The sequence below is a fragment of the Vespa mandarinia genome, chromosome 15 (genome assembly GCF_050613455.1).
Source record: "Vespa mandarinia isolate Hongniang chromosome 15, ASM5061345v1, whole genome shotgun sequence".
Classification (NCBI taxonomy): Eukaryota; Metazoa; Arthropoda; class Insecta; order Hymenoptera; family Vespidae; genus Vespa; species Vespa mandarinia.
In genome coordinates this window covers 2,237,918-2,253,698 of record NC_140824.1, presented here as the reverse complement: position 1 = coordinate 2,253,698, position 15,781 = coordinate 2,237,918, and the positions used below count along the sequence as shown (strand labels likewise).

General features: G+C 31.4%; 2 protein-coding genes across 5 annotated transcripts in view; one reads left to right on the top strand and one right to left on the bottom strand.

Moving 5' to 3' along the window:
- Positions 1-15,781, bottom strand: part of LOC118444664 (uncharacterized) — a 41,239-nt gene that overhangs the window by 9,754 nt on the left and 15,704 nt on the right. For 2 of the 3 annotated variants that reach the window (XM_085661710.1, XM_035873141.2), the window contains 3 exons: positions 1,998-2,491; positions 1,615-1,780; positions 120-260 (listed from right to left, as the gene is read on the bottom strand). In XM_085661710.1, coding sequence (XP_085517836.1) covers positions 120-260; positions 1,615-1,780; positions 1,998-2,427 — 737 coding nt within the window. In that variant the 5' untranslated portion in view covers positions 2,428-2,491. The remainder of the gene's footprint in view (positions 1-119; positions 261-1,614; positions 1,781-1,997; positions 2,492-15,781) is intronic. The other variant, XM_035873146.2, reaches the window with a different exon arrangement.
- Positions 6,439-15,781, top strand: part of LOC118444665 (uncharacterized) — a 52,307-nt gene continuing 42,964 nt past the window's right edge. Inside the window, exons 1-3 of one of the 2 annotated variants that reach the window (XM_035873150.2) lie at positions 6,439-6,489; positions 7,287-7,436; positions 7,545-7,688. The gene's annotated coding sequence lies outside the window, so the exon portion shown is untranslated. Of the gene's footprint in view, positions 6,490-7,166; positions 7,437-7,544; positions 7,689-15,781 lie in introns of those variants that run through there. The other variant, XM_035873151.2, reaches the window with a different exon arrangement.

The window sequence follows — 15,781 nt, the reverse complement described above, 5'->3', positions numbered from 1 at the left end:
CAGTAATAATTCTTTTTTTTTCCTTTTATTTATTTATTTATTTTTTTTTTGTTTTTTATTTATTTTATTTTTTATTTTATTCCCCATTTTCCTCATCCTCGAAAGCATCCTTCAAGTACCTGAGGGCTGTAAGCCAGTGGGAATAGTCAACCAGTCCGGCGGCCGGATCTCTCAGGCTGAGTCCTTCACGGCCGACACCCGGGCCCAAATCAAAACGTACTCCAGCCACGGTTGTTTCAACCTCGGCCTCGGGACCCCTGCTATGTATCGGCGTAACAGAAAACATCGTCTGACACTTTCACCCATTTCTTTCTCTCTTCTCTTATTCACACACACATACTCTCTCTCTCTCTCTCTCTCTTTTTTTTTTCTTTCTTTATTTCTTTATTTTCTCTGTCCCTCTCTCTCTCTCTCTTTCTCTCTCTCTTTCTCTCTCTCTCTATATCTTGTTCTTTTTTTTAACTCATTTGATGAACAGTAAAGGAAATCGCGGATCTGACGAAAGGGAAGTGTCTCCTCTTACGCGTATACATTTTTTTCTTTTTTCTTTTTTTTTTTTTTTTTCTTTTTTTTCTTTTCTTAAATAATTTTTTATCTTCGAATACTCAGTCTCGATGTGTTTTTTACCTAGTCGCTTATCTTACTCTACATGCTTCGCCGATCTAATGTCATCGAAACGTACGTACGTTAGTTATTTAGTATGCCGACGTTAAAGTCACCTCGTGCCACGACCGCATCTCCATAGAGGCTTTACGCGTTTTGCACTTTAATCCGAGCTCTTAAGAAGACGGAAAATCAACGGGGATTCGTGAACGAGGATCGGTGAATCTAGCCTCGTCTCTTACCGGATAGCTATTAGCAAAGGATAAGAATGGTGCTACTTAGACGATCGAAGAATTTATTCATAGTGTGTCTTAACGTTTTTTTAGTAAACTCGAAAATCGTCATTAAGATTCGTCGCTCGCTTACTTTACGAAGGACGACCGTTTTGCATTTTTTTTTTTTTTTTTTTTTTTTAATGCTTTTTTGTAAGCAATGACACAATTTTGTATGCAAGGTTTTTTTTCTTCTATTTTAGAATGTTCCGTTCACCGTTGTTATCATCGTCATCATTATCATCATCATCATTATCATCATCATCATCATCATCATCATCATGATCATCATCATTATCATCATGAATATCATAATCATAATCATCATCATCATCATTCTTCTACTTATTCCTTCGAACAAAATTCCTGCACCCCGAGCATAAATACAGCGGCAAAAAAGGGTTGGAGAAAGTGGGGGAAATTGTTAACTACCTTCATTCTCAGAAAAATCGCTAGGCAGGCTCGCCGGGCTGGTAAACAGTGCACGCGAAAGAGTTAATTAGAATTAGAAGAAAGATATGAGAATTAATCAAACGAAAGAATAATAATAATAATAATAATAATAATAATAATAATAATAATAATAATAATAATAATAATAATAATAATAATATAAACAACAGTAAAAAAAAAATGAATAGCAACAATGAGAAAACAGAACAGAGACAGACAGGGCAAACACACGATGTTCCTTATCTTTTTTCATTTCGTTCATCTCTTTGGCAATCTTCTTTATTACCTAATATACTTTCGATGTTCGTTAACTGGCACGAAGTATTCCTCGTAAGGGTCGGTTGGTACCTCGCATGCTTCTTGACCCTTTGTTTGGATATTGTTGCCTGTGTAGGGCCTCATTGAAACCAATTCTAAATTCACTGCTTCGATCTGTTCCTTCTTTCCATTATCTGTGAAAGAGAAATAGATGTTGCAATTACTTAGGAAGATCAGATTTTTACAGGTTTTTGTTCGAATTGAAGAATTAGCTAGAGCTCGGTTCAACAAACTTTCGTTTTCTTTCTTTCTCTCTCTCTCTCTCTCTCTCTCTCTCTCTTTCTCTCTCTTTCTCTTTCTCTCTCTCTCTTTCTCTCTTCTTCTTCTTCACGGTCTACGACCCTAACTTACCGTTGACCTGGACGCTTGTGGCGCTGCTGTTGAGGAAGCTAGCGTCGTTGTTGTTGCCATTTCCATGAACGCCGTTGAGCTTCGGCTCGCTCGTGGAATTCTTATCTGGAGTTTGTCCACCAGTCGATGGTGGAAGCTCAATCTTCGTCTCAGATTTGTAACGTGGCTCTGGGCTATTTCTCACTGGTTCAACATAATGCTGAGAAACGAACGATCGACGATGACCATTCTCTGTTGGCGAACCAATTGTATCAGTTGGCGATCTATAGTCCTGTTCCATGTTCACTTGTTGTTTGTTGCTTTCTTGTTCATGAACATTGTTATCAACGTGTTTTGGGCTATTCACGCATTCATCTTCAATAGCAAATGCTAGATTGTCCATGCCACTCTCACCACCAGTAGTACCATCATCCCCACCGATATCCGACATTTTCCGATTGCCTTTTCGCTTTCTAAAGACGAGCCAGCCCTTTCCTCTGTCATGCGTCTGGATTCTGAAAGAACAAATATCTTCATTAGATAATTCATTTGTTATTAAGTAAAATCAACATTTATTTTTAATAGATATGTCGAAATGAATTTACTGAATATGATGGGGAAAAATATAATATTATAAACTATTCTCATATATATATATATATATATGTGTGTGTGTGTGTGTGTGTATGTATCTATTCAAATTTGTATGTATTAGCGGGTATGTATATGTTAATATTACTGATTTTCCATTCGACTGTACCAACCGACGGTTGAACTCACTGGCGTGAATCCAAGCCAGAGTGACGTCGTTTCACGAAGCGAGTTTGAATCTTTGTAAGAGAGAAAGAAAGATACCAACGAGAGATGGATGTGAGAACCGTGAGAGGATGAATCTTCACTCAGCATTCGTATTCGATATCCTTACATATTCATATTACTTTTTTCTTGTTTGTTTCTAAAACGCTAATAAAAATTAATAAGATTCTTTTTTTAATTTTTATTCTTTCTATCTGACCTATCAAGTTTTAAAATATAAACTATACTATTATACGTTTTTATTTCTTTTTTCAGATGACAAGACAAAGCTTATTTTCAGTAATAAATTACCTTGAAGAAAGGAAAAAAAAGAGAGAGAGAGAGAGAGATAGAGAGAGATAGAAACCTAACAGGAATCGAATTTCCTTAGGCTTGGAGACGATTTCCAGGACACCCTATAGGAACGGTCAGACGAGCGAGCGTGTTTGCGAGCATACACATAAACGTTGAGAAGGCATATACTGCACCGAAAGTGGTTGACCCTGAGAGAGCCAGGCACAAAGGACTGATTCACCCCGCGGAGTCCTCCGAGAAAAGAACCGACCGTTTACCCGGCTTCATTTTGTAGGAATCTTTCCCCATTCCTGTAAGTGACATAATCCTCGAGAACTCACCGAAGCGTTCACTATAATCTTTCCTTTTTTTTTCTTTTTTTTTTACTTTTACTTTTATCAGCTTCTTTCATCTGACTCATTTAATTATTATCCAGATGAACTTTACCATTAATAATATAGTACATTTAACACAGATTTTTCTTATCTTTCTATAACAATAAATTTATCTGATCCTTCGATGAAAGTAACTCGTTAATGATCCTAAAGATAAATTTCTAATTGTCTAAGAGATAAATTTCTAATTGCTGAAAAGAAAGGAAAAAAGAAAATGATTTTAAAAGAAACGTTAATTGGATCGATAATTTCATTAATAGTAAGAGCATGCAATTTTCTATGACAATATTAATAAGTGAACACAGTTTGTGGTATCGTTTTAAGATTAATCATTCTAATAGTTTTTTTTTTTTTTTTTTTTTTTTTTTTTCTTATAAAGTACTATGCTTCATCTACAATTTATTTTATAGAGAAGTAGATAATGGCCTCACAATTATATTCGGTCTAATCGATGGCATGTAGGATTTATTACTGTGATAAAAAGAAAAAGGAAAATGATCTTATAGGACACGCCTTGCTAGAGGATTCCAAGGATTCCATCAACGATGAAAAGTCGACATCCTCGAGGGTGATGTAACGATCATAATGAAAGAACGTGCGAAAGCATTATGACACTCACATTTATACACAAACACAACACAGATTCAAATATGTCCTCTCGTTGACTGCACGAGAAAACCATTGTACCGTGTGCAATTGTACTTAGGCACCGTGGGTTTTGATCCCACCTACCGATAATCTTAAGAAAAGGAAGTCAAGAAATAACAAGCTAGGGAAACAATCTTTGTGGATCCATACTTGATACCATAACTGTTTCTTTGTATAAATGCTTTTGTATTTTCGACTTTGAATGAAATTATTGCTTGGATTTAATACGTTACATTTGATAATATTTACAGATAGTATACATGATGTATCTTTTTTTTTTTTTTTTTTTTTTAGAACTATCAGTAGGAGTGCTTGATATGCAATGTGTATGCCTTCTTCAATTAAATTAAGCAAAATTTAACATATAGTTTATCCATTGTAATAGAAAACAATTTAAAGCTACTAATTGTTCAATTTATATTAATTAAACAAAGTACAAATAGGTACTCATATGCATTCATGATATGCCTTAGATAAAGATGAAAGAATGTAAAAAAATCTTACAAATTATTTAGATAAGAATTATAGTCAGGTTGTTTCATTAAAATTTTATGTTAAATATTTAAAGCCATGTGATCAAAGTTATTAATAATTTGTTATAAATGTACTAATAAAATATATTGAAATAAGAAGCTTGGATTTTTCCAAACATTTACAAGTAGGTCAGTAACCATAGTATATATGGATATATATATTTATATAAGGAAGTTATATACTAAGAAAGATAAATATAAAATTTTTAATAAACTTTTGCCCTTAAAAGAAAAATTTTTTTGCCTACCTTAGCATTCAGAGAAGATATTTTCTATAAACTTATATATATATATATGTATACTGTGTCAATATTTGTTTTTTACATTTATATAGGTTAGTAATGTCCACATATGTATGTCAAAGTTTTTTTCTTTTCTCTTCGTTTTATTTATCATTATATATTCCAAAAGTTATTGCTTTTCCATTTATTTATAATATATAGTTATAGTTGAACATATCCTTAATAATTCCCTATTATTATTAAATCGTAATATTTTATTGAAATAAAAAATTATATATAATCAAACATTTACAGATAAAAATTTTACAAACTATTACTTTTTCAGAATTTTATAATCCTAAACAAAGATTTTTTTATTTGATTTATTAATTCTATATCTTTTGACTAACGAAGTAACGAGGAGAGAGACACTCTCGTACGTGTGAATAAGCTAGCGTGTGTGTGTGTGTGTGACGAGAACTGCTTTCAATAATTTAAAAAGATATAATAAGTTAAAAATAGGGAATAATTATTTAAACAATAATTATATAAATTTTTATAACAATGATTATTAAAATTTTTATTAATTTAACTTTCAAATTTTATATTACTTGTGATTTGTTTAATAACACATGAAACAATTGAATACATATTTATTCGCGCCTCGAATAAAATACTTGAGGTGTTGTGCGCATGCGCGGCGGGAATTGTTCAACTGTTTGTCAGTAAAAGTGACGCCATATTTGTTCCTTGGATACGAGTTTGACACGGGATTCGCATCGTCCTCGATAATTACAGGTAATTAGTGTATTTTTTCTAACTTACACCCCCTTCCAATATATCAATCGATTCTTAAATACGCGTTTTTTATGAGTGAGTGTTCGTAAATCGAGGCATCGTCGCATTTAAAAGATATTCGCGAAAATAAATTCGGCCTTTTGGCGTCCCTCGGTCAACTACAACGTAATAAGTTTTTTCCAATTTTTCATCTTTATTTTCTAAGATTTTAATACTTCTCTCGTCTTATGATGATGTTTTAATTAGAAATCTTTTATTATGTAGCTTTAATTAATCATATTTAGTATTCTATTCGATTTGTACACACACATACGCACACACACATATGCATGCTATACATTTACGTATCTTATACATGCATGTATACAAAATATATATATAAAACGTATATATATATACACACCATGAGTACGCATATAGATTTCTCTATACCTGAATAACACATTAAAGATATCCTCTATACGTATTACACACACATAAAAATACGCGTATAAATATACACATAATTTATTTTGTTCTTTACTAATCGATCTTCTTAAATTTTTCACATATTAATATCTCGTTTATAAACATATATATAACATACACACGTAATTAATTTGGTTATTTACTAATCGATATCTTTTACACACTTTCAGCTTTTGAAGAATTTTACGAGTGAAAAGACACAGTAGAGAATACAACGAAAACAATTCTTTGAAAACAATCGATCTTCATTGGACAAGTAAGGACACACAGCTAGGCTTAATAGGAAGAGAAAGAGAGAGAGAGAGAGAGAGAGAGAGAGAAAGAGAGAAAGAGAGAAAGAGGGATAGATAACATTCGAGACGTAAGTATAATAACATTGGCTTGTATATTTCTGAGAATTTCTTTAGAGAAAGAAAAGAAAATAAATAAGCATTGATACTTTTTTCAAGGTTAGTAACGAGTGTTCTTCATTCATATAGAATATTTTGACGTGTAAGCATCTATTACGAAAGTAACGAACAATTTTATTTGAAGCTTTATACATTATCGCATATTTCAATTTTATTTTTATATATACATATATATATCGTAATATTATAATAATTTTATTATTACACACAAGAAAGTATAGCAGTTCATATATATATATATATATATTTTTTTTTAATTTTTTTTATAGGATTTATTATTTAACAACTGGTTCTCCATATCTTACTACCTCCAAATAGTTAGATCTGGGCAATTGCTAATGCTTGAGTTGTATTTCATAATACAAAGCAAATACTAATCAGAGATATTTATTTTACGATATATAATATTTCTTATGAGATATAATACTTTGATGCATCTTAACAATATTAAATGTTATAAATAATTTTATTTAATACAATTTAAGATATTAATTATGTTCAATACTTTTATATAATATATTTATATCAGTGTGTTATCATTAATGAAATGATTTACAGGTTAATATGTTTGATAAATTTTTTTTATGTTTTAACAAAAAAATCGCGAAGTAGAAATAGTGTTTGTTCGTATTCTCGCGATTTAAATTAATTTCAAGAAGCGCGAGTACTTGAATCGATTGCGTGCAATGCAATCAGTTATAGAGTCAGTGTTTGTTCGTCTAAAGTTGTTTTTTTTTTCTTTTCACAGTCACACACAGATGTGTATTTATCGTATATATAACAGTAGAATTTCGCGGATTAAATTTAGTGCCGTTTCCTAATTAATAAATAATTAACGCGTATTAGAGTCAGTGCATCACGGAAGAAATGAATATACTTATTCAACAAGAGATTATTGGTAAACAGATTTTTAAATTTCATAATATATATAAATATAATAATAATTTTACAATCTTTCAATTGTAATAAATTTAATAAACATTTGTTTCTTGTTTTTTTTTTCTAGGTCATCGTTATATTTTCATCAAGTCACAATTCACGATATGGTTTCAACCTATTGTATTTTCAACCTACGTTAATGTCTACCTATCATAATTTCGACCTACAATAAGAACGAGTGTTTTGGAGCCATCAGAGAACTTCTTAAGTAGTAAGTGAAGAAATTAAAGTCCCTTCAGTACTCATCATGCCGAGGATGAAAAAGGTTCGAATCAGCACGAGTTACTGATTGTAATTTTATTAAAATAAATTATTGCAGCGAGCATGACCATGATTAATTTCTCTTTTGAATTTACTCGTAAATTTTTAATTGTGTATATGTTTTTCATTGTTTATTTATTGTGCATGCTTATTATTAATTCAGGATAAGGATCTTCTTGTTTCATCGATTCGATTCGATTAATCAATGGTGCAATTAATTAGCACTTTTAGATGAAGCAAATAATTACATAAATTAGCATTCGAAGAATGATATAAAGTTTGAGCATTATTGTGCTCGTAAGATCATATATAACCAACTCAAAATAATTTAATATATTAAATTAATTATCTTATACGTTTTTAAAGTAGATTAGTAAGTGTTTCGTGTATTCGTTGATAATCTCATATTTTTATTCCACTTTAATTCAGAAAAGTAATTGTGATTTTTATGACTAATTTAAAATGACATGGCAAATCGATTTATATATCCAACTTTAAATTTATTAATAATGCAATTCAGTAAAAATGATTAGAAATATATATATATATATTAATTTTAATAAATTTAAAAATATAATACATATATATTAATATGGTAAAAAATATAACGTAATAGTAGATTATAAAATTTACAAATTTATATGTAAAATTTATAATTATTAATAATTTCGTGATGTTTCTGTTGTACGTTTTAAAATAATATTTTATAAACAGAAATCCATGCTTTTTCTCGTGAATAGATTAGGGCAAAATTGCAGTTGATGCATATTCCATCGACTTTGACGGGGTCGAAGGAAGATTCATTAAACGCAACTAAATTAATGTTATCTTAGTTCAACGATCTCCATATGCAATAACCTCCACATTGTGAGATCTGTGCACTGAGTATTAATTTTGATCTATATCTAAATCTAAATTATATAACACGAGTAATACCAAGCTAATGATTGCATAATTTTGTTACGTTTCGGAAATATTTTTGTTCTTTAGTTTTACTTTAAGATTATATATCAAAATCATTCATTAGTAATCATATTTAAACAAATAGATTGATTAGATAATGTTATTACAATGATTTCTTAAAGAAACTTATTGAAAATTTCAAATGACATTTCTTCTTCGTGATACTTTTCCATTAATAATAATAATATTTAAAGAATTTCAATTAGGAAATTTAATAATATAGTTTGATGCAATAGACATGAACAGTTCACCTGTTTACCAATATAATCACACATACACATACAGTTACATGGAATATATATTCTCGTCACAGTCTACTTACGATCGACAGTAGACAACTATTGTCGTTTGAAAGGGCGTATATTAACATTCTAATTTTTTTTTTTTTTTTTTTTTTTTTTAAGCGCGGGTTAACGGCAATCATCGAGAAAGAAGTAGGGATCTTAATAAAAGAACAATGATTTTTTTTCTCAAAGACGAGGAAAGAAAATATGTAGCAATCATCTAAAATCTTCGTTCTTAGGACGGAAAAGAGATATTATTAAGATAGAAAGGTGTCCACCTTTTCCTGTCCGTCTTCATAAACCATTTCTTGAGTGCAATAAAACTTAAAAATTTGTAGAACCTTTTGCAAGTAGATAAATCTTTCCTCATGTGGCTAACAGATGTATGTAGAAGGTCGATAGGTTTATATATATATATATATATATATATATGTGTGTGTGTGTGTGAATCTTTCTTAGCTGACAGCTTGGCTTAAGGACGTCGGTAACGTTCAATCGTTATTGAAGGTCCAGCCTGATGGTGAAGTTAAGAAAATAAACTGGACTGGTCTCGCAGGACATAACGATTCGGTCGATTCGCGTTTATAGTTAGTAGATACGTATATAATAAATATGTTTCTCACGTACTTAAGGATTCTTTGTCTGTCTCTGTATGTCTATTTATCTCTCTTTTTCTTATGTGGCAAGTTTTGCTCGCGAAACCCGAGAATTTTATCGTCCTTGACTGATCCCATACGTTCGAAGTAGAGTTACCAGTTTAATCTCGAAGACATTTCTAGTTATGCCTCACCAAGTCTTGTTTTATTTACATTGCATGAAAAAATTCGAATCGATTAATCGTAACACTTTCGTCTCCTTTTTCTTTTTTTTCTTTTTTTCTTTCTTTCTTTCTTTTTATCTCGGTCTGGTAACGTGTTCGACGAATCGATACGAAAAGAAGAAAAGAAAGAGAACGTTCTTCAATGTCGCTTACGTATTGTGAAAGGAAAGAAAAAATCCTTTTAGCAACATCATTATCGATTGCCGGTCGATCGGTCAAGTCGAAAATCATCACTTTACGAACGTATAGTTAACAGACTATTGTATGCTTAATTGTTAGTGGTGTAGCCGGACAATTTCATGCCTCCAGTCGATTTAACAATCCCATTGTGCGAGTCCTTTCAACGTAGAAAAATTCTTGCTCTTATAACAATGCGTATCTGGTACGTGAGAGGGAGACGAATCGAAGGGTATATCGGTGGGTCCGATGAGTTTCCTCAAAAGGTCAAACGTTTTCTTATCAAAATAAGTATCTTTCCTCACAATTTTTTTTTTTTTTTAATGCGATCATGATCCTTTGTTCAAAATTATTTACACGAAATTTACATCGTACCTGTTCGATACTTAAAATTAATATTTTTTTTTCTTCCCTTCATTATTGCGTTATAAATATGTAGATATACGATATAGATTGAAATATATTTTCTTATCTATTAATGTAGATGGAAAAATTAGGTTTCTTTTTTTTTTTGATTTTTTTTTTTTTTTTTTTTGATTTTTTTTTTAATGGTTTTTCATCGTTTTAGAATGAAATTTGACAAATGACATTTGATTTACGAGTAACACCTAGTCGGTCGGGTTGCATCCTTACAATGAATTTGCGTACGAGCATCAACGATGACCTTTTCGCGAGCCGTACAACCTGGCACCAACAGTGGGACGACGAAGAGAGTACGAAGACGACGAAGAGGATGATAATGATGATGATGATGATGATGATGATGATGATGATGATGATGATAATGATGATGATGATGACGATAGTGTTCTCTGAGCTCTCTAAGGCGCATCCTCGCGAGTCCGACAGCCTGTACTCTTGCTCCCATCGTGCTATGTTACTCAAGATACTTTACTTTCTACATTCCTCGCGAGACAATACCTACATCCACGCAGCCAGTTGGTATATACTTCTCTTGTGCATACAGAGATACATGCATTTATACAAACATACGTGCAATAAGACAGAAATTATCCAGGTCAGAACAGCAGACGAACGGTTCCTGTGACTAGACTGATCCTAGTAGATCGATGTTAAGTAATATTTTATTCGAATAATTCAATTAATTTCATTTCTTTTTTCTTTTTTTTTTCTCTCTTCTTTTTTATTATAATCATTAATTAGATTAACGATTAATAACGGAGAGAAAATTAATCAAGAAAGTACGAATTTTAATAATATTATGAAACAGAATTATTCACGAATCATATCGTAAAGATCATCTCTTCTTTTCACTTATTATTTTCATTAATTTTTTAATGATGGTAATAAAAAAAAAAAAGAATAATAATATTAATTTTACAACTATGAGAACGTAAGCCGATGATCGACGAGTACATTGGAAGAAATCGAAGTTTTGTGCAAAAAAAAGTGAAAGTTTCTCTCTCTCTCTCTCTCTTTCTCTCTCTTTTTTTCTTCTCATTAAAATGTACGATATGCAATGAATGAAAAGTGTTGAACCGTTAAAGACTTTTGATTTTATAAATTAGTAAGGAAACGCGAAGATAAGTAGGTACTTCGTTTCTCCATTTCTCGAAGCGAGGAAGAGAGCGCAAATTAGCGAGTTCGTTTATGTGAGTTTAAACAGCTACCGTTTCGCATCATGTAATGAACTCATCGTTGGAATCACCCGAGTGCTCGTCTACCCTGCATTAAAGTCTCCTTCGTTAGCCTTCTTCCATTGTCTAGCAATGAACGCAAAGATGAATGAGCGTAGACACGAAAATATAGAAATTAGGTTCTATTTTATTAAGATCTTTTTTGTTTTTTTTTGTACGTTTAATTTTTATTCAACAATTCTTTCATTCATCCTTTTCCATTTTATGATAGCAGTAACGTTGATTGTACTCTTTTAAAAATGATTTAAAAACGAAAAAACAAAAATGATTTTCATGAAAAATGATTTCGGAAAAAGAAAATGAATAACTTGAATGAAAGAGTTGTCAGGTCATTTATTTTCGAAAAAAAAAGAAGGAGAAGAAGAAAAAAAGAATCAAAATTCGAGTCGAGGTAAGTATACGAACAAGTAAAATTTGTACTACGAAGCAAATATCATCGTCGAGTTAGCACATACTACGTGGGCAGATAATAAAGAGCACTCTTGATAAAATATTCCTGCTGAGTAGTATGGGTCGAGTAAAAGGAAAGGACACACAATGTGTATGTATGCATATATGTATGTATGTTTATTTATACATATGTACAGACATATGTATAATAAAAAATGTATCATTGCTCCGCCTTTGCGTTTCGCCTACTCGATGTTGTGTTTCGTTTTTAATTATACCTTTTTTTCTTTTCTTTTTTTCTCTTTTTCTTTTTTTACCCTATAAATAATTTGTTATAATTAAAAGAAGATAGAAATGAGCGAAGTTTTAAGCAAAAAGTCTTTACAAATAGCTTAGCTTACGTCATATGACTTTATTTGAAAAGTATATAAGTGCATATGCCTACATACGTGCATATGAAAATGAATCTGAGTCACGAGAATCTATCGCATCTCATCTTTCAACGGTTTTTCCTATTTCTTTTTTTTTTTTTTTCTTTTTTTCTTTTTTTTCTTTTTTTTTTCTTTTTGTTTTATTTATTTATTAGCAAGAGAACGCCGGAGTAAAATTTACGGTGAATCATCTCTTACTCCGCGTAATTCCCACAGTATATTAATGAGAAGTATAGGAGCGTATCCTTACAAGCTTGGAAAATAGTAACGTGCACGGACCGGCGATTTTATAGCGTGCATTTTAGTCTCTTACTGGTAGACTTTACTCTCTTTCGTACTCTTACAAAGTACGAGGTTTATTCCATGGTAGAGTAAAATCCCCTATGCGCGTAGGCGGTGTGACACTGTGTGCGCAGGATCCAACGTTTATATTCACGGAAGCCATAAATTAGTAGTAAGATTTTCTTGCCGTTTTTATAAGAACGTAACTTGCATGCAACGTACAAACAACAGAACAGAAAGAGTTAACTCTTCTTTCGTTTTCTTCTTTCTTCTTTCTTTTTATTTTCTTTTATATTATTCATCAACAAGAGGATATAATCGAGATCACATTCTATATTCTTGATTCTGAATAGAAATAAGAATGAGAAGAGGTGACGTAATCGACGTAAACGAATGTATATATTCCCTTTTACCTCAAAGAATTAATGATAGAATGAATGTGAATGAACGAGAGAGTAAATGAAGGACGATCAAAGGTGTTCAATCGTACCGTACTATGTCATTCCTTATTATTTTTTTGTTTACTTCTATTTTTTCTTCTTTTCTTTTTTTTTTTCTCCGAATGTTTACCAAATTGCATAGGCGTCGAGATTAGAATCTTTCAATTTCGATGCAAATGAGAGTCGAGTCATCGTATAAATTCCATACATTTCACTTTTTTCCTTTCTTTCCTTCTAACGTTCCATCCGGAAATACCAAGTGTTATATACATACGTTATTAGAAAAACAATGTGAGGATCGTAAGAGAATAAGATGAATATAAACGTATGATATTTCGCATTCGTAAATAAAACATCATTATGATGTATCATTACGTCGTATCTATTAAAATACAAATTCCTGATGGCGATCCAGGCAAAGCGTTCCTTAAGAAATGATAATAATAATAATAATAATAATAATAATAATAATAATAATAATAATAATAATAAGAATAATAATAATAATAATAATAATAATAATAACAACAATAACAATAACAATAACAATAACAATAATAATAATAATAATAATAAAAGGAAAAAAGAAACGAGAACTAAACGCGATCAGGCACGGCCTTGCGCTCACCACCAAGAAGGAGGCACCTTTCTCGTTTCCTCGGCTAATGGTCATGGACGGTTTTATTTAATGGCGGACGTTATGAAAACTCCTTTAGTTTTCAACATGCACGATTGTTTATTCGAGCGAGTCATTTTGAAATTCCAGACGAAACTTTTGCAAATTTCCTTTCCTTTTATCGTTTTTGTTTTTTTCTCTCTTTTTTTTTCTCTTCTATCTTTTTTCTCTCATTTTTCTTGTTTTTTTCTTTTTTTTTTTTTTTTTTTTTTAATTTTTTTTCCGTCTTTAAATCCCACTTAACAAATGAAGAAAACAAACCAGTTAAAAGTGTAATTAAGTTATTAGTAATTATATAACTTTTATATACATAATTTTTTTTATACGCGAGTCACGCTTGCGCGACGATGCTTAGAAATAGGTTTTGAATGGTGGTATGTACGATAAATTATGGTTGTTACGAGGCACAAGTCCAAGTGTTAAGAATTAGAAAAGGAAAAAAGAAATGTTGATCAAAAAGTGTTCGTATGTGACGACCGATAACGCAGTCACTCTGCGTGCGAGACGGTCTAAAGCAAATACTGAGAAAAATCATTATGCGCAGCACGATATTCTCTTTTTCTTTCTTTCTTTCTTTCTTTCTTTCTTTCTTTCCTTCTTTCTTTCTCTTTATTTTTCTTTTAGACGATATTACACGCCCACTTGGACATTCAAATGCATGACTCGAGAAAAGGATTCTTTTCTCTCTCTCTCTCTCTCTCTTTCTTTCTCTCTCATTATATTTAGAATCGTTTTACATTTACATCTTCTTATCATACTTCGTTAAAAGAAAAAAAAAAAAAAAAGAAAAAGAAAAAGAAAAAGAAAAAGAAAAAAAGAAAAAAAAAGAAATAACGCAAGTTCATCAATTGAAAATTCGTTAGAAAAGTGTTAGAAGATACTTATTAAATTTCATTCCTTTCTTTTTCTTTTTTTTTCTTTTTTTTTGGACACAGTGATGTAATCGAGAAAAATAAAATCTAAATTCTAATGATTAGCGAATCTAATCGAGTGTTTTAACTCGAATTAGTTCGCGTAATTAATTTCTATGATAGTAATTAGATGCATTAGATGTTAGACATCGCATGGAAAGTGCCGCTTTTCATTCCTTCGCAAATTCCTTTGCGCCTTCCTCACTGAAAGGAGGAACTAGAAATGCCGAAATGGTCAGGCACGAATGCGTAACGACTAACCCTCTCCCCCTCCCCTCCCACCCTGTCTCTCTCTCTCTCTCTCTCTCTCTCTCTCTCTCTCTCTCTCACTCACTCACTCACTCACTCACTCACTCACTGTAAGAGGTAATTTATTTTATGCGCATACGTTAGATCGAAAGGAGTAAAGGCGTTTACGAAATGTGTATAGGGTACGAGAGGAGAGACGGAAACTCGTTCTGGCAAGAATCGATAACTCCCCGATCGATTTATTATTCGAAACCAGTTTTACCACATATTTCTCTATTAACTTATCGTCCAATTAAAAGGAAACGAAAATTAGCTGAGTGAATGAGAGCTTTCAAAAACTTTGTCCGAGTCATATCGAGATAACGTATGTATGTAATTACAAAATTACGAGCTGTGATCGTCTTTGTTAAATTCTCTTTTTTTTCTTTTCCTTTTTTTTTCTTTTTCTTTTTTTTTTTCCTTTTTTTTACTTTTTCTATGCTTTTTTTTCTCATACCGTTAATGCGTCTCTTTTTTTGCGTTTATCGATGATCTAGAAGGAAGAAAGAACGATAATGACGATTACGAGAGGATCAAAATATGTGTACGTACGTACGTACACATCGATCGTAGTTAGAACAAAAATAGAATAAATCTCGTTAACGTATACCTCGTGTTTTACAAATATACGTGTTTTGTAATTAAAAGGATATGCACCGGGAAATGCACATCGGTAATACAGATATAATTGATTTGTAGCATAATCATATGGAATTCACGGAT